Raw genomic sequence first — 20036 nt, 5'->3', positions numbered from 1 at the left:
CTTGTTTTGGGCAGTGCTAGGGATCAAACCCAAGGCCTAGAACATGCTAGGCAAGCAAGCACTTTACCACTGAGCTACATCCATAGACTGAATCTATGGTTTTTGAAGTTCAAGTCATCAAAGAATTCTAAAATAAGTGGCAGACAAAATTGGAGTGGTTTTTAAAAAAATGCCCCCTACTTCCTAGTAAAAAATGGCCAGAAGCAAAAGCAGAGGCAAGTTAAGTTTTCCTAGGAATGTAAGATAAAGGCAAAGGAGACCTGGATTTCAAAGGCCTGGGAAGAAATGGATGGATTTGTAAGGTATCGAGGAGATAAATAAACAGGGCAAGTGATTAACTCCACGTGGAGAGATGGAAGAGGAAGAAGTGGCTACCATCGTCCCTCCCACCTGTGAGACCCCCAAACCCCACACGGCAGCCCCCCAGCCCATCATTTGAGGCATGATGCTGAGATATGTCCTGTTAAATGGTAGGACCCAAACTGAAGTTGAATTAAATAGAGGCATTTAGACATTTTTTCAGAATGCCATGATGTCTGCATGCCAGAATGGGGTATACTCAGCAAGATCCATCTTCAATAGCAAAAGTGTACAGTTAGTTACCTATTGTATGGTACTATCTGCTCACTAGTCTTGATCAGAAGCAACCTTACTTCTGCCCAAGGGCCTATGAAAACAAATCTTTTAGTTAACTCACAGCCCCTCTCTGAGGAAGTCCATTCTGAAGTCTTCATCATCTGTGGTTACTGCATAGACCAGGCACGACTTCCCACTCCATGTGGGGTTTTTGCTGCCAGGAATGAGGCTGGCAATAGAGATGCTACACGTGGAGCTTTATTTCCTTCGGGTATGTACAGGTATATATAGTTGGCTTGAGTCTATGGTACATTATTTCACAGAATTCTCTTACACACAGTGCATACTCCTGGGCAGGAAGCAGCAGATTCTGTTCCAATTGTCCATGGATGGTGGAGGAATATGATACTAACAGGAACACCCCTTCTCCAAAGACATTCATAGGGACTGTTTGCCCCCTTTGCCAGATACTAAAGCCCTCCCATGGACAATCTGTGCCTCCCACCTGCTTTGGGCACTTATTGATGGGAGCTGGGTGGTGGTGGCAGTAGCAGCTACTGCCCAAGTCTTTCTTCTCTAGAATAGAATACTTGTGGGAGCCCAAAAAAGTTAGGGCCCCTACACACCAGCAGAGGCAAACTGACACCTGACACCCAGAGCCTGACCTGAACCCTTGGCCCCCAGCATGTGCATAGCCTTCTGAGCCCTGTATGGCCTGGCTTCATGGGGCGCTGGCATGCATCTTCTCCAGGCAACTCGTCCAGAACATAACCAGTCGGTTGTCACGGTTGATGCAGAAATCTGTGAAGTCTTTCAGCAGCCTATCTGCAAACTTCTCATCCCCTGTGGCACTAGAGCGCCAAGTCTTGGTAAGCATGGTGTTATAGGCCCAGTTATAGCCAACCCGTTCCTCACAGAACATGTTTTGGTTGGTGGAGCTGGTGGAGTTCCGCCGCCGCCTCTGCTGCCCTGAGAACTTGCGCTTGGAGTAGGGCAGCTGCAGAAACACTGTTCCTGTAGGGAAAAGGCAGGGCCTGTATAGTATCCACCAGGAAGCACCTGGAGATGGCTGAGGTGCTTCTGCCACCACAAGTTCAGAACAGGGAAAGGGATCTCTAAACAGGCCCAGGCCCCTCAGGGCTCATGCACCTGCCAGAGTCCTCCCTAATCAACCTTTTTGCTCATAGTTCCTCACCTGTAACATGGATATACTGAGGCTTGTTCTCAGCAGGGAAGTTAAATGCAGAGGCAGAATATTTATCTTGTACAAATCCAAACCTAAGGGAAGGACAGGAAAGTATACTGGTTAAGGTCTCCTTAGCTAGAGGGACAAGGGGAAAGAGTGGCTAATAAGACTAACTGCTTGAGATAAAGGTATATGAAAAGATCTCATTCAAGGTGGACCAGGCAGGCTGCTTTATTTCACCCTCTCTATTCCCCAACCTCTACCCCTACTCATAAAGCAGCTCTCCAGCTCTCCTGTGCCCCAACACCTTTCATCTCCTGGGTCAACCATACGATTTCAATGAATGAAAGCCCCTCTACCTGATGCACTCTTCATACAGCCAACCCTTTCTCCTGCCACATCCCCAGCTATCCCAGTAGCCCTCCCCATTGTAGGTTTCCCCATCTCATCCTATGTCTTCCCTCTGCCTCTTGCTGGAATTTATCCCAGGTGCTAATTGGCTGCAACACCCACCCACATACATTCCCCATCTTAATTTACCTTAGTCACACTTCTCCCCCTTCCCCACTGTTCTCAGGCTAAGCATCTAGAAAGTACTCAATAAAGGCCTTGAATTGAAATAGAATGAAATATCTCAATTGAAATTCTTTCTTTAAAAGTGAGGAACAACAACCTGGGACTCTCTGCTTTGCTGCACTCTGGAAATGGGCAGGAGGAGCCATTATTCATCTATAACTTGTTCTATTTCTGGTTCTTCTATTTCCATAAAGCACATTTATTATAGCCCTAACTGCTAAGAGCTATAAAGGACGTGCTAACAGATGTGGCGCCTGCCCTCTAAGCCTGAGAGGTTTACGTAACAAAGGCAGTGCTAAGGAGATAAGCTTCCTGTCTCCTATTCTGCCCTGAGCTCCCCAGGAGGGATTACTAGCCTTTATCCAAGAAGCTGGCATTACTCTGGTATTCCTTAAGAATTTACAAAAAAAAATATAGGAAATCAAATGTGCAAATTAAATGGATAGGCAAATATGCACTGCAAGCTTTTTCATCTTCAAACTGAATCTATCATATATAAGAATGGTCTGGATTTTGCCTTTGCTTCCTCTCTACTTTCCAATCAAGTTCAATGATTTACTCAGCATGAATCAGCCTGACCAGAGTATTCTTGCTTCATTTCTTTCTTAAGTTACCAGGAACATCTTTTATTAAAAAAAAAAAAAAATTAATCACACAGCACAAGTCCCTGACTATTTCACTGCCCACTTGGGGAGAATGTAAGGCAGGACTACAGTGAAGGCGAGGAGCTCCTATCCCAGGGCTGTACTAATCTCACCCAGCTACCCAGATGAAGTTAAAGGAGATAGGAGTCAGAGCAGAGGGGATCCAAGGAAGATGGACACTTTTCCATAGCTTTTTTTGAGATGGACCTTGTAAATGGGCTAAATGTATCATTTCAGAGCCACATTCCCCTTAGAATTTCACTCCATGGAAAAATGGCAAGAAAAACAGCCAGTTTGGGCAAGGCACTGTGCTAAGCATAGTGAAAGGGAAAAATGCATACCTTTGCTCTCCAGGGCTCCCAAATCATTGTAACAGATTGATACAGTGTTCAGGAGAAAAGGATGGAGTAATTAGAGTAGAAATACCTGAGAATCCCTGGTAGGGGAGGTATATTTCACATGACACTGAACAAGATGTAGCAAGAAGTTTAATGAAACAAAATAGGAGGTTTGATTTTCACCATGATTAACATGAAGTAGCAGTTGGACACCAACTTAGTGATACTGAGACAGTGTGGTTGCGGGTCTTGTCTGGGGGAGACAGCTAAGCCTAGGGAAGGCTTTCCCTAGCACACTTATTAGGTGTCAAGAAATATTTATAAGCTCATCTATTGCTTTTTAACCATTCATTGTCTTTTCAACATGTGTTAAGGGTCTCAAATTTTACATATTTCCATTTTGTGTTATCTTCTAAATAGCTTGACTGAGGCTCTCATTGGAGGCTGGGGAGAGAGCTCTAAAATCTTCCCTCAACTGAAAGAAGACAATGAAGTCTGAAAAAAAAAAAAAAACAGGAACTGGCAGGGTAGTGCTTATCTCAGAAAGAGTCTTGTTGGAGATAATTAGTTAATCTGTCATTAGTGGAAGAGATCCCTTTCCCCAGGAACAAAACAAACTGGGTTTCACTTTGCTAATTGCTATTGGAGATAAATACTGATTCCTTCCTACTAATGCCTCTTGCTAAGGGACAAACCTGTGTGCAATGGCTTCCTGAAAAAGATGCATTCGATCCCAATATGTTTCTGGTTCAAAGCCTGTAAGACAAAAGATTCTATGTTGATTTGTGATCACAGATTTTGCCTGCATTTGGGTTTCTGCGCCCTTCATTACTCTTAGCAGTTATTGCTCCTTGAGCATAAGCTGCTTTTCCACACAACCTCTTTTGGGAAGATCATCCTCCATCCCAAGGTCAAAGAAAGGACATGTATGTGTTCACCATGTCCTCCCCTGAGCTACAGCAGGATCCAGTAAAGTGATGAATCCTCAGAAGCCAGTGTGAACTGCTTAATAAGAAGAATCATTCTAATGATATCTCATGTCAAAAGCTGAAAAGAGCATTTTAAATACAAAAACAAGACAAACCTAAATGCATATTAGCTACTTCTAAACAACAACAACAACAACAACAAAAAACATGTTTTTATGTTACCAATCTTCCATTTCCTTAGAGGGAAAGAAAATATTACAAGCTCCATGTTAGGGATAAGAGAATTGAAACAAGTAAACATAAAAATGAATTTCTGAAAGGAAATTAGGGTGGTGGGGAGGAACAGAGCACTTGGGTACCCTCACCATCAGCCACTGCATTATCCAGCCTCACTCCTGCAAGGCTGCTGCTATGGACCAAGAGCTGAGTGAGGTGGGAGAGCTGAACAGGCTGTCACATAGCAACAGGCGGCAGAGCCTGGGCTGCTCTTGGGGTGAAGGTGCTGAGGGCTGGGGCAGCCATTGCACAGTCAACCCAAAAATAGGGATGCCTATGGTGGCTTCGTTATTCTTCCATATTTGGAACTTTCTACCTAAGGAAAATTTGAGGATTCTGAACAATAGGGAAAAAAAGAAAATGGTTTTGGCTTTAATGGGAAAACACACAAAGACAGCACATGCTTGTCAGATTTTTAAGATTCTGAATTCACTGTTAGCAAAAGCAGAGATAACAGAAGTGAAGCCAGATTTAAAGTTAGGAAGTCAGTGTAGTTAGGTAAATTGGGTTTAATATCGAGTAAGATCCAAAATGGAGGCCATGTTAAAAATGAATTCTGGGAAAAGCAGAACAACTCTTGGAATGTTAAAGAAGTCCGGAAAAGCCCAAGGCCCAGAGCCCATCCCAAAGAAATGTTAATAAAGATTACTTCTTTGCCCCACCTGTGCCCCACCCTTTGGGCCTTCCCACCTAAGTTCCATCACTGAAAGAACTATAAAAAGGGGAAATAACCACACTTCCACGGATTCCATCTCTTGGGTTCCCTTCTTCCTCCGGGAGAAGTCTTTTCTGCTGTCCTTTAATAAAGCCTCTACTTTCCACTCTAACCTTGCCTCGGTGTGCTTCTCTGGTGTTATTCTTCAACATTGGGGAAGCAAGGACTCGTCACCGGTCAACAGCGGTACCAGAAGGAGGCCCAGAAGCAGGAAAATTGATTCTTAAATTTGAGGCTTTATTCCTTTAAACCAGGACTCTATGTTGGCAACAAACCGAGGATGCTGGTCTTAAAGACTGGGTTACAACTGACCAGAAAAACCATCAACTTGCACAAAAATATCCTCTAATGCAGGCCCGTGAGCTATTCTGTGCTGTTTCAGTAAGGGTGGAGGTGGAGACTCTGTAAACTCTATGTATCTCAGAGTCCATGACTTCTGGCAGGAAGGGGCTCACCTGGCACATTAAAAAAAGTCTTCAAAATAGTTAAAAAAAAAACATAGATAGGCCTCTAGAAGGCTGTATGCTCAAAAGAGCTGCCTCTCACATGAAAAGCTCAGGAACACTGAACCTGGCCTGCTCCACCTGGCAAAACCTCCTCACCCTCTGGGCTGGTTTTCTGCTGCCAGCCATGATATGAACTTATAAGAGCGCAGCAAGAAAGCATCTCCCTTACATTCAAGTTACTTCTTTCCCATTCATAATCTTTATATCCCAGGACTCCTGACATATTGGCATCAACTCTAGCTTTTCATATTAAAAAACAACATCTGTGAACTCATGGGAAGATTCATAGGAGCTATACAAATAAGTTCATCTGCAATGAATGCATGGTAATAAAGAATGATGTACTGTATAAAGTAGAGCTCATCCTTTAATCTGTCATAAACCTGATGGACTATGGTCAAATGGTAGGTTAGAGTGGGTCCCATGTGCTCCCTTTCTGACTGATGACCCTCTTCCTGGGAGAAAGGCTCTGAACTGATGAGTACTGCTATCTTTCTTGAGACTGCTTGTCTTCCTTGAGATGCAGGACTTGAGCCACATTCAAGGCTCCAAGGGCTGACACACTGCAGCTTTGTCCAATAAAACTTGTTTCCTATTTTGCTTTCAATACCCCTCTTTTGGATCTTTTTACACAGAACAGCATATATAAGCCTCCCACAAGGTTCAAATCCCTGAAACCCAAGCCAGCTAGGCTGAAGCAAATGAAAGGAGGGTGTGGGAGGACAGTAGTACTGCTAGAGAGTTACAGGGCATGATGCCCTCTCCCACCAGGGTTTCAGGTCTTAAGATAGCCTTTGGGATTGGCAAGGCAGCTCTGGTCAATCCTGTTTTAGGAATAAGGGATTTGAGTCTCAGAGATATTAAGTGATTTATCCAGGGTTACCCAGTTGCTAAATGAGGAATGAGATAGAAATCCAGATCCTTTTGGGTCCTTGTAGAAAGGCTCTCCCTTTTCACTAGCCTGTGATGATTAGATAGCCAGAAAGGTGTCCTTGAGGAGAGATGCAGATGACATTCAGAGGGAAGTAGCTCTTACTATCAAACAGGTGTTCACTGCCCTCCTTGAGTAAGCAGCTGATATTGAGCGGGATGAAGAGCTGGGCTCGCAGGGGATCGCCATACAAGTAGCTGGGAAGTGCAAAAGGACCCTCCAATACTGGTACCAACAAAAAGCCACAGGAGGTAGCTTTTCGATGCCAACCTTGGACCTAGCAGAAAGTACAGAAAAAAGAGTGTCATCTCCATGTTCTTGCTGACAAGATAAATACTTCCCAAGGAGCAAACCTGCCAGAGCTGTGGCATGCAGTGATTGGTATGTTCATTTACACATGTCCCCTGGTTACAAACAGGCCTATGACAAAAAAACAGTGCAATTTCACTTCCTTGATATATACTCAAAAAAACTGTGATGTAAACAAAAGTTCCTTTTCATGGCCCATGCTTCTACAACATCAGAGTTTTCTTTGAAAAAAAAAACAGTCTGGACAGAACTAAAACCCTTCTTATTCTGTGGTATACTGGAGGAAGGTCATAGGATATAGGTTAAGTCCTGCTAAATTACCCTGTATCAGGAATTTAATAAGTCCAAAGCATCAAATAGGAAAAAAAAAAAATCCACTTAAACTGCCTGAGACGAATATGACAGAGGGTGGAGAGGACTCTGGTGACCTCTGTCAAAAGTGATCAGCACTGACATGTAGAATCAGAACCACTCTCTGGGAAATTCCCCAAAGCCATATGATGGAAGACCAAAAATGAGAATTACTGGGGCAGAAAGACATACTTCTTCCCATCAATAACATTTTCCTATATGGAACAATTTTTGAGCTTTTGTGATACTTTTATTAACCATAAAACCAATGTATACTTTTAAAAGGAAAAAAAAAGCTGAAATTGGAAATGTATGTTTCAGTGGTAGAGTGCTTGCCTAGCGTCAATGAGGTTCTGGGTTCAATACTTAGCCATTAAAAAAAAGATGAGGCTCTGGGATACAGATGAGATTTGTGTCAAATATTATTTTATTTACTTTTTTTTTTTTTTCCAAACAGGGTCCTGGGATGTTACTCAGTCTGGTCTTGAACTTGTGGGCTCAGATGATACTCTCACCTCAGCCACTCAGCTACAGGTTAAAAATTATTTAGACACTGTGGCAAGTGACTATAATCCCAGCTAGACCTGGCCAAAAATAAAAAAAAAACAGTATGGGCCATACCTTAACTTACACAAATACAATTATGTTAAAAGTTGAAGGGAATTATTCTTAGATCTTTTCCCAGGAACTCTCGTAACAACAGAACCAAGATCTCTGGTTTGATCAAATTAATTCCTAAGACTGAGTCAACAACATTTTTATTTTAGGTAATATTTATCCTTATAAAATCTCACAACAAATGTGAACATTGCCTTAAGGTAAAAATTCACCTAAAGCATTAGCAGCATTGAGTGGATTTGACATGTATAGATATGAAATGTATACTTTTTAAAGATAGTTGCTAAACTCTTTGGAGGAAAAAAAAAACATGTTTTTTTCTGCCCAACTGTGTGTGTACATGTGACTACTATGGTCTTGTTGTTTTGAGATAGAGTCATTAGGTAGGTCACGCAAGGAAAATGCTGATGCCTAGTGGGTCAGGGGTTAATTTTGCCTGGAGGGAGCATCATCCTGGTGTCAACCAGCTAAGGAGAGGCTGGTGTCCTTGTAAGCTGTGCAGGACGAGCCTAGCTTGACTTGGATCTTTAGGATACTTCCTGGGTGAGTCTTTCTGAGGGAAGGGTCTTAAAGATGATAACACCATATATTGAGGCTGACTGTGCCAGGCAGACAAGACCCACACAAAACTCTGCCCCAGGAAACAGTATCTTATGGGACAAACCAAGACTACAATAAAACTTTCCAGTCAGTGCTGTGCTCATTCCTCTTAGGTCATCTTTCATCTTTCAGTGAACTCTTTTTTTTAATTTTTTTGGTTTGTTTGTTTGTTTTTGCATTACAATTCTTAATACACCATTATACAATAATTTATCATATCTCTGATTATATATAAGGTATGTCTTTTTTAACTTCCCAGATGTTCTCACAGCTGTGTAATGAAATGCTTAGGCTGCTGTTAGAGTGGAGTCAGGCTCAGCTTACCCACAGAAAAATATTCTTGAAGGGTAAATCAGAGTGTATAATAGGAGTAGCACACTGTGATGATGATTGAGGAAGGCTCCAGGAAGATAGTGGCAGCCTGGATAAGGAGTGTTTATTCTAATAGGCACTGGACCAGGATGGGCAATGGCCAGGGATGACTTACTTCTTAGCGTGGGACGAGTAAATGTCCTGATTAGAGAGTCAGGCCAGGACAGAACAGAGGGAGGAAAGACAGGCAAAAAGACTAGTTAAAATAAGGCTTCTTAGCCTTGGAATTTGTGACACCTTGGGCCAGTTAATTCTTTGTTTATGGGCTGTCCTATGCTTTTTAGGATAATGAGCAGCAACCCTGGTCTCTACTCACTAGATGCTAGTAGTACTCCTACCCTCACCATGTTTGATAAGTAAAAAGGTCTGCAGATATTGTCAAATGCCCCTGAGAAGCAAAATCACCCTTGTTTGAGAACTCACATATTAACAACAGTTATGCTCATTAACAAGGAATTGGTTACATAAATTATGGAACAACCCAAAATTCTGTAGCCCTTAAAAACAAAATAAAGGGGTTGGGGACATAGCTCAGTTGATACAGTGCTTGCCTTGCATGCATAAGGCCCTGGGTTCAATCCCCAGCACCATCACCACCAAAAAAAAGAAAAAAAAAAAAAGCAATGATTTTTAAAAAACCCAAACAAAAAATAAGGCAGATTTATTTGTGCTGATATGGAAGACACACAGGTACTGGGTGGAAAAAGCATGCATCCTACATTACCATCCCAATTAAAAAAACAAGAAGCAAAATTTTGTCTATGCAGAGAATCTCCTTAGGAGTACACTAAACTAAATGGTAGTTGTTACTCTTAGATGGAAGTCCCAGAGCACATGGTGAAATAGAGACTTGCTTTTCACTCCAGACCCCTGATTCTTAACTGGAGGCAATACTTCCCCTTCCCTAGGAACATGTGCTGATTTCTGAAGACATTTCTGGTTATCACTGTGGAAGTGTGCTACTGGCATTTAGTGGATAAAGGCCAGATGCTGTTCAACATCCTACAATGCACAACAGAAATGCACCCTACAGCACCCCACAACAGAGAATTATCTGGCACCAGATGTTAGTAGTGCCAAGGTTGAGAAACCTTAACCCGTACCCCGTTTGAATGTTTTACTGTTTAATTTTCTTAAGGCTATTACAATAGGATGAAAAGGTAATAGGAGCCTGAACCAAATAATTAAAGAGATATCTACTAAGAGCCCCTTCCCCTCTGAGAAGTGAACAAAACAAGGCCCTAATCAAATGCATGAAGTTCTCACCATCTCAAACAGCACAGCAGCAGTCACTGCCATCCAGTGTAGCTTGATCTCAAAGGCTGCATTCAAGGAGAAGTTACCATGGTAGTAACAGCTGCACCACTCCAGCCGGTCTGTACGGTTGTTCACGTCAACATCCAGGGTCACAGTCCTCTGCTCTGGGACAGTGGCAGCTGTGTCAGCACATAAAAAAAGGCCAAAGTAAGAGGAATGGGATGGGGAAGAAATATAAACAACTGAGCATACAGATGTGAAATTGCAGAACTGCCTAATAGAAAATCAGAGACTTGAGCTGGGGCTGTAGCTCAGTGGTAGAGCACTTGCCTAGCATGTTTGAGGCACTGGGTTCAATCCTTAGCACCACATAAAAATAAATAGCTAAAATAAAGGTATCAAAAATATAAACTATGTTTTTAAAAATCAGAGACTCTAGAAATTTTCTGGAAATCATCTATTCCCAGGGTCCCCAAATTTTTTCTGTTTATGAATAGATAATAAATTATTTTAGGTTTTACAGGGCATATAGTTTCTGTCTCAACTACTCAATATAGTGCAAAAGTAAACACAGACATTGCATTAAAGAACGGGCTTTCTTTATGCTGGGCATAGTGACACACACCTGTGTCCCAGCAATTCCAGAGGCTAAGGCAGGAGAGTCCTATGTTCAAGGCCAGCCTAGACAACTTAGCAAAAACATTTCTCAACATAAAATAAAAAGGGTTGGGGCAACAGTTCAGTGGCAGAGCACTTGCCTACTGTGCACAAGGCCCTGGGTTCAATCTCCAGTATTACAAGGATAAAAAAGGAAAAAAAAAAAAAACTTATTTATAAAAACAGATAGCTTTTAAACTCAGAAGGTCAAGGATTGCATGTTTCCTCTCATATGTGGAAGTAGAGAGGAAAAAGGAGGGATTAGGGAAGTCCCATGAAAATCAAAGGGCAATCAACAGACTAGATAGAGAAATGGAACTAGGGAAAAGAAGGAAATACTGAGGAATGATGTCAGTCAAATTATATTGTTCTATTGTGCACATTTACAAATACGAAACAACAAATCTACCATTATGTACAATTATAATAAAAAATATGTGAAAAAAATCAATTGGTTTTTTAGGGCAGTTAAACTATCTGTATGATACAATAATGGTAGATACATGTCATTATATGTTTTTCCAAAACCATAGATTGTACACCATGAATGAATCCTATATTATCACCCATGAACTTTGGGTGATAATAGTATGTCAACATAGATTTCATGAATTTTAAGGAATGTCACTCTGGTGGGAGATGTTGATATTGGGAAGACTAGGTATATTTGTGGTCAAGGGATATATATAAACTTTTGGCACCAATTTTCTTGTGACCCTAAAATTCTTCTTCAAAAAATGGGCAATTATAAAACAAGCAAAGAAATCATAAACTAGAAGGCCACTTAAACTACAGTTTGCCTCTCCTTAATCAAATCCAACCCTTTCATTTACAGGACAGAAACCAAAGTTCAAGAGGGAAGATTCCTTGGCTAAAATTATGGAGTCAGAACCTCAGGCAGGCTGAACCCAAGATTATCTGATTTCAGTGATCCACAAAGGGATATAAGGAGAAGCAGCCCAGACCAGAATAAGGAGGAAGTCTTCCTTTTCTGGTTTCAATCCAGGAAGGCATTAGTTCTATAATCTTTTCTCAATAAATAAAACCTCATGATAAAGTTTAACACTCTGTTCCATCATCCTTTGGTGGAAGACTGGCTTAGTGCCAAACTTGCTTATCCTCTGGCATCCTTGTTCAGAAAACCTACTCAATCCAAGACAGCAATATATTAGAGAGGTGTCAGAAAATCAAGTTCCTTACTAGATAAAGGATTGAAATAGGCTCAGAAATTTTAAAAGGTCAAGGCTCTGTTCTGCCTGCCTTGGATACTGTCACACCTAAGGTTTCTATAAATTATGGTCTGCCCTTCATTTGTCACCCACCCCCATGAGTTCAATGGTTTCTATTTATCTTAAGTACTCAACTTAGTCCTGGGTCTGCAGGTAGAAGCATTGGATTGTATTATCTCTGACAAGGATAAAATGGATCCTGAGTCAGCAGTTTTACTGAGCTGCTAATAGGAGGCAGGGAAGAGTTAGCTAGGGCACTGAATGGCACCCAGGTAAACTGACATTTAGCTGCCAGGTGTACCACTTATTTTTCTCTCAAAACTAAAACATACAAAAGATCTGGATTTGGAGTTGGAAGACCTAAGTTCTGCCATTTACTAGTATGTGTTTCTGAGAATATAACTCTGGTTTAGTTCTTTGTCTCCAAACTGAGAGGTGGCAGCTTAGCTGTTTCACAGAGGAGGGGTGAGGAACAAGTGAACATAGCAGAGAAAGGATTATAGACTCCCTTTTGCCTTCTCCTCAAGCCTCCTCATTTCTATCTCCCCTCCTCTCCCTCTGCTCTCCATTTAAGCCAGGAGCTCACCAAATCTCAAGGTGAGACCTGGGCATAACTCCATAAACACTGTCCATTATGCTTAAGGTACTTGGTACCTTAACTTGACCACTCTGATCCTAAAGCTGCACCTCTGTCTCTGCTTCATGTTTCTGATTCATGACACAGACAGACTGACCCTGTACTTCACAGACCGAATCAAAGAAAGTTTTGCTCTCTACTCTTAAACACTGTATCCCTCCCCCTCAGGTAAAAAGCACCCAGCAAAAATAAGGTCACTTCATAAACATCAACAGTGACCACATACATCTCTTCTTTCCCATCTGGAATATTAAGTTCAACACAGACTGGTCTAGAAAAGCCCAAAGGAACTGTTCTGCCAAGTGGTTGTATCACTGGTTTCCGAGACAGATACAAGATGGTGGACTGGAAGAAGACCTCATTTCTTGTGGCTCTGTGACTCAGGATTCAAGCAGAGGAAATACTGTTTCTCTGCAAGGCAGCTGTTGCTGTCCACTGATCCCCTGCTGTTTACCCCCCATTCACCCTCCACAATAGCCTGATAGCTGGCTGTCTACCAGCATACCGTCCGCCATTTGTCCATTTGCCTGCCTCTTGCCTGCCCATCCACTGCTGCCTGACATCCACCTGCAGATTGCCTGCCACTAGCCTACAGACTGGCAGCAGACCACCAGTGGATTGTTGGCTGCCCGCTGCCCCCTGCTGCTTGGAAGTCCACTGTCACAGTACCCGCAGGTTTGGTTACATGCAGCCGTCACCATCTTGGGACACTAGTCAGGGCCCACAGGTTTGCAATTGCCACCACTGCCATCTTGGGACATGGCTGCCTCAGTCTAGGGATACCAGCCAGGGCCTGAAGATATATTGTCGAGGTACCTGCAGGTCTGGTTGCACCTGAGGTCTTTCTGCTGGGTGTGCTAGTGGCCATCATCTGGCTGTCTCTTTGTAGGGTCTCTCCTTTGTGTGAGTGCATCCCTGGTGGTTTCCCTACAAGTTGAAATGGTATTGAATCTTGGGAGTGCAGCAAGGCAGAGCCTTGGGAATCTGAAGCCAGGTCCATAAGACTGCAGCTGGGCTTGTATGGGCCAGTCTGATTCTAGCAAGCTGTGGAAAGTCAGAGACTAGGGGAAGTTCCCCAAAGGGAGCTCAGTTGGAGAAACTGGAGGAAACCAGGCTCTCTTCAGCTCATGGGGATGAAATGGGTGGGAAGACTGGAGGAGGGTATGAGAACATCTTGCTGGCACCCACGGGACTGGAGCTACCATTAAACTTCAGACAACCCTACCTATCGGCAGAGAGTGGAAGTTAAGAAATTTTTTGAAAGCTAGCGGAAGCTATTGTTCAATTTTCCATTGAGACTTTCCTTTTTTTTTTTTTATTTCTTTTGCCCTTTCCCTCATATCTCTACCATCTTTTAATCCAAATATTTTTCATGCAACAATTTATTGAGGAATGGGATGTCTGAATAGTACATTACAGTTTTGTTGTGTATCCTTATATTTATACTTTTTTTTAATCTGTATAATTTTTTTTCCTCACCTACCTGTCTCCCTAGATTCTCTTTCTCACTTCTCTCATACTAACAGCCAACCTCTATTAATCCCTCTCTCTCTCTTACTTTAAATTTTTTCCTCTATCTTCTCTCCTCTCTCATAAACATCATATCTCACACTAATTCTGTTCCCTCATTGTCTATCATTAGAAATGGTAAACCCTTTCAGCAAACTTACTGTTTATATTATAGACAATAATTGAACACATCATTTCTGTTTATTGTGACAAAACTATAGACACCTTAATAGGAGATATTTGGTTTAAAGGTGTATATTATTTGCATTGGGTGCAAAGATGAAACCAAATCAAGCTAAAAACCAAAAATAAACCAAAATGACCAGGAATACAAATCATATCCCAATAATAATCCTGAATGTTAATGGCCTAAACTCATCAATCCAAAGACATAAACTGGAAGATTGGATTTTAAAAAAGACCCAACAATATGCTGTCTTCAAGAGACTCAAATCCTAGGAAAAGACACCCACAGACTGAAGTTAAAAGGTTAGGAAAAAACACATCACTCACACGAACATGTAGACCAATGGTACAGAATAGAAGACACAGAGACAAACCCACATAAATACAGTTATCTCATACTATACAAAGGCATCAAAAACACACACTGAAGAAAAGATAGCCTCTTCAACAAATGGTGCTGGGAGAACTGGAAACCACATATAGCAAAATGAAAATAAACCCCAATCTCTCACGATGCACAAAACACAACTCAAAGTAGATCAAGGACCTAGGAATTAGTCCAGAGACCTTGCATCTAATAGTGATAAAGTAGGCCCAAATCTTAACCATGTCAGATTAGGCCCCAACTTCCTTAACAAGACTACTAAAGCGCAAGAAATAAAATCAAGAATTAATAAATGCAATGGACTCAAACTAAAAAGTTTCTCCTCAGCAAAAGAAACAATCAATGAGGTGAACAGAGACCTACAGAATGGGAAAAAAATCTTTACCATACACACCTCAGATAGAGCACTAATCTCCAGGATATATAAAGAACTCAAAAAACTAAACACCAAAAAAACAAATAACCCTATCAATAAATGGGCTAAGAAACTGAACAGACACTTCACAAAACAAGAAATACAAACAATCAACAAATATATGGAAAAAAAATGTTCATCATTTCTAGCAATCAGAAAAATGCAAATCAAAATTACTCTAAGATTTTATCTCACTCACTCCAGTCATAATGACAATTATCAAGAATACAAGCAATAATAAGTGTTGACGAGGATACGGGGGAAAAGGCACGCTCATACATTGCTGGTGGAACTGCAAATTGGTGTAACCACTTTAGAAAGCAGTATGGAGATTCCTCAGAAAACTTGGAATGGAACCACCATTTGACCCAGCTATCCCATTCCTTGGTTTATACCCAAGGACTTAAAATCAGCATACTAACAGTGACACAGCCACATCAATGTTTATAGTAGCTCAATTCACAATAGCTAAACTATGGAACCAACCTAGATGCCCTTCAACAGATGAATGGATAAAGAAAATGTGGTACATATACACAATGGAACTTTACTCAGTCTAAAGAAAAATGAAATTATGGTATTTGCTGGTAGATGGATGGAACTAGAGAACATCATGCTAAGTGAAATAAGCCAATCCCAAAATACCAAAGGCCCAATGTTTTCTCTGATAAGGGATGCTGATCCATAGTAGGCTGGGGGACAGGGGGTGGTAGGGAAGAATGAAGGAACTCTGGATTGTGCAGAGGGAAGGGGTACAGCTGTGGGGATGGAAAGGACAGTAGAATGAGACAAACATTATTACCTAATATACATGTATGATTACACTACTGGTGTGACTCTGTACCATGTACAACCAGAGGATTGAGAAGTTGTGCTCCCTTTGTGTATAAATTGTCAAAATGCATTCTACTGTCATATACAACTAATTAGAACAAATTAAAAAAAAAAAAAGAAGAAGGGAGGCCAGTAGAATAGAAGGGGATCAAGGGGAAGGAAAATGGAGGTTCTGGGGAATGAAACTGATCAAATTATACTGTTTTATTGTGTGCATGTATGAATATATTTTAACAAATCTCAAGATGGGTAAAAAAATGTTTCATTGGTTTTATACTTCAGGGTTGACCTATAGATGCTTCCAGCAGGGTTAAAGTGTTGACAAAGGTAAAAGCCAAGCCAAAATACCACTTTCAGTAAAGTCATTCCTTGTGTTCCATGGGAACCAACTTATTCACCTTTTGGGGACATAGAGATATATGGAATCCAATAAATATATGCAAACCCAGGGGAAGATCAGACTTAGCATCCTTCACCCAGGTCACAGCAAGGGTGCCATTAATGACACAGGGAAGGGATCAGTGTCACTAGAGTAAAATGAACACAATCCCACAAAGGGAACTGAAATTCAGCATAACAACTAGAGCTATCACAGAATGAAGTGAGGGTTATTAGTAGTGAGTGCCACATCAAAAGGATTTTCGAAAAGGAGTTGGCTCCCACCAACCAGGAATGCTATGGAAAAGGTGCAAGTGATAGGGTTTGGACACAGGTAGTCTATAAGCCCTCCTGACCCTGAGATCCAGCAGGCCATCAAGAAAAGATTGAGAGAGCTGGGCACAGTGGCACATGCCTCTAATCCCAGCAACTTGGGTGGCTGAGGTAAGAGGCAAGACCAGCATTAGCAACTTTGTGAGGGCCTCAGCAACTCAACAAGAATCTGTCTCAAATTTAAAAAAAAAAAAATTTAAAAAGGACTGAGGATATAACTCAGTGGTAAACACCCCTTTGTGTTTAATGGATGGATGGATGGATGGAAGGAAGGAAGGAAGGAAAACTGCCAGGCGCAGTGGCACACGCCTATAATCCCAGTGGTTTGGGAGGCTGAGGCAGGAGGATTCAGAATTCAAAGCCAGCCTCAGAAAAAGCAAGGTGCTAAGCAACTCAGTGAGACCCTGTCTCTAAATAAAATACAAAATGGGGCTGGGGATGTGGCTCAGTAGTCAAGTGCCCCTGAGTCCAATCCCTAGTACCCCCCAAAAAGAAAAAGCTGACAAGTAGAAGACTTGTGAAGAGGCTCAGGCATGTGGCATTGCTTCTTCCAGATTCTCAGATGCCCCTGTAGCTTCCCAACTCAGCAACACAGGGAAGTGAAACCTACCATGAGTGAATCCAGATAGGACCATTTGCCAATGTCAAGGATTTCAAAATAATTTCCAACTACTAAGGGCCAATTGAGAATCAAAAGTATTTAAAAAGGAACATGTCAAAAGAAACACACAAAAAGCAAATGGAAAAGGAACAGGTCACATATAATATATAGGCCTTTCTTCCATTATGAGTGATAATATTTTTTTTCTGAAGAAAAATCCAAACATTGATGATGACCCAATTTAAAGACAATAGTTTAGGGTAGAGATGTAGCTCAGTGGGAAAGCACTTACCTAGCATATGTGAAGCACTGGGTTCCCTTCCCAGCACCACAATAATTTAATAAACACAATAGATCTTTGTTACTTAAATAAATGACACAAGCCAGGCATGGTGGCACACGCCTCTAATCCCAGCAGCTCAGAGGCTGGAGGATTGTAAATTCAAAGCCAGCCTCAGCAAAAGCAAGGTGCTAAGCAATTCAGTGAGTCCCTGTCTCTAAATAAAATATAAAAACAGGGTTGGGGATGTGGCTCAGTAGTGGAGTACCCTTGAGTTCAATCCCCAGTATCCAAGAAAATAAATAAAGAAATGACACAGTAAAAGTCTATATTCTAACCTGGAAAAATGCTGCAGTGAAACATCTCGTATCTTAACAGAAAGGTCTGAGAGCTGTCACTAGATAGAACTAGCTATCAGATTTAAAAGGAAAAGAAGTAGAGAAGTGATAGGCAAAGAGACTGAAAGAATAAAATTCCACTATAACAACCATGGGAGCTACTTTTGCTAATAAAAGGATGTTTCCCCAGAAAGCATACATGCAAAATTCTGCCTAGTTTCAGATTCACTAAAGCCCATACACAGACCCCAGATAGCAAACACCAGTCCAATCAACTTCCTGCCCTGGACATAAACCCTATCTTCCTCTCTACTCTCCTTTTTTTGGGAGCACATGACTTTATTTTTCTATAGACTGCTCTTTTTAAGCACTAAGAACCAAAGCTAAACTGAGATAATCTGAATCAATTTGAGCAAAAGACTATGGAAGTCAGGAGAGGATTTTACCAGCCTATAGAAGAAGACTTCAGAAAGGAGGATATTTGAATACACATTGTCAACAGAGCTTCCAGAAACTAAGTATGTCAAGATGACAACACTGGTAGCATTTTCCAGAAGTAGTAACTGCACAAGTAGTAAGTGCAGCAAGAGGTTTGGGACCATGCACACATTTCCTTGTCTTTTCACAGGGGAAGGACCATGCATACAAGAAAGGGGATGGGCAGCTTGTCTGTTGCCGGGCTGGTAGCATCAGAATGAACAGCAGAACAACTACTATTTTTCTGACAATTCAGCAACTAATTGCTCAGGTTTGACGATTCCAGATCTAATGTTCAAAATTCAATTTCCCCAAATTCTGCCAAACTACATTAATATTTTTTCATATATTCAACAAGTATTAACAGAAACCAACTATGTATTAAGTAGGAGTGAGGACAGTCAGTTAACAAAAAGAAGTTCATCACACACCTTAAGTCCTTGGAAGGACTTAAATCCTTGAAAGGACTCACAAGCTGTACACACACACACACTGTCCAAAGGTGATAAGAGCAAAGCAGACAAAGGTTGGGTGTCAGGGGCCCAGAGACTGTAGGGGGATCAGGGAAGACCTCAATCACATGTGACCTTGAAGGAGAAACTTGAAGGGAAGAATTCCTGAGGCTATCCGAGCAATGGTGCCTCAGGTAGAAGGAAAAAGCCAGAAGCAGAAATATGCTTGGCATGTTGAGCTACGTGCACAGAAGCCAATGTGGGTCAGCAAAGTGCATAGGACCACCACAGAAGATAGGGCAGAGTAAGAAGCTCACATCAGGGAGAACCTGAGAGGCTAAAGACTGGCTTTTAATTCCAGTGAGATGAAAGTCACGAGAGAATGCTGCCTAGAAAAAACACATGATCCTACTTACATCTGAAGTGGTCTCTCTGTATTCTGTGTGGAAAACAGATAATGGGGGGAAAAAAGGTCAAGAGGTGATTGCAGTATCACACGCAGGAGATGACAGTGGCTTAGAATACTGAAGGTAGATAAAAGGAAGACAGAACTTGCTGATGGACTAGATGTAGAGTGGGAAAGAAAGAACAGGAAAGTGACTGAGATTCCTGCCTGGCCTAAGTAACCAAAATGACAAGGAAAGACTAAAGGAGAAGGAGATGATGGTGGCAAGGGAGTGGGAAGTTAGAGCTCTAAACAATGTACTTTAGCCATCTAATTGACAGTCAAGGAGATGAATGGATGAGTCTCAAACTGGAAAGCATGGTGTGGGATAGAGATGAAAATTTAGCAGTGATTAGACCTTGGGATAATGAAAGACACTGACTGACCTTCACGAGATGCTTCAAGACATAAAGATAGGACCCAGAGAAGGCTCTACCAGCCTATAGAACGAGGCCTACCTGCTGCAATGTTGAAATATCAGATTGCTGAAGAGATATCAGCAAAGGAGACTAACAAAAATAGGAGAGCTGAGAGGCACACTGTAGCAATGTCAGGAGACATTCTGCCATATTGTACCAATTACCTTGGGAACCAATAAAGAAAACCATTTAAAGGAGTCAGAGATTATCAAACAAATGCTACTGGCGGCAAAAGGACTAGGCCACTTTATTAAGCAATGTGGAGCTCCTTGGTAAG

At 41.6% G+C, this 20036-nt stretch overlaps 1 protein-coding gene across 8 annotated transcripts in view; it reads right to left on the bottom strand.

The window, feature by feature from the left end:
- Nucleotides 1-818: 818 nt before the first annotated feature.
- Nucleotides 819-20036, bottom strand: part of Depdc5 (DEP domain containing 5, GATOR1 subcomplex subunit) — a 134850-nt gene continuing 115632 nt past the window's right edge. For 7 of the 8 annotated variants that reach the window (XM_048798285.1, XM_048798286.1, XM_048798289.1 and 4 more), the window contains 5 exons: nucleotides 10194-10363; nucleotides 6783-6954; nucleotides 4016-4076; nucleotides 1772-1854; nucleotides 819-1590 (listed from right to left, as the gene is read on the bottom strand). In XM_048798285.1, coding sequence (XP_048654242.1) covers nucleotides 1298-1590; nucleotides 1772-1854; nucleotides 4016-4076; nucleotides 6783-6954; nucleotides 10194-10363 — 779 coding nt within the window. In that variant the 3' untranslated portion in view covers nucleotides 819-1297. The remainder of the gene's footprint in view (nucleotides 1591-1771; nucleotides 1855-4015; nucleotides 4077-6782; nucleotides 6955-10193; nucleotides 10364-20036) is intronic. The other variant, XM_048798292.1, reaches the window with a different exon arrangement.

Source organism: Marmota marmota, unplaced genomic scaffold, assembly GCF_001458135.2.
Source record: "Marmota marmota marmota unplaced genomic scaffold, marMar, whole genome shotgun sequence".
NCBI classification, from domain to species: domain Eukaryota; kingdom Metazoa; phylum Chordata; class Mammalia; order Rodentia; family Sciuridae; genus Marmota; species Marmota marmota.
Note: the sequence above shows the minus strand (reverse complement) of the source record. Positions and strands in the feature narration are given on the sequence as shown.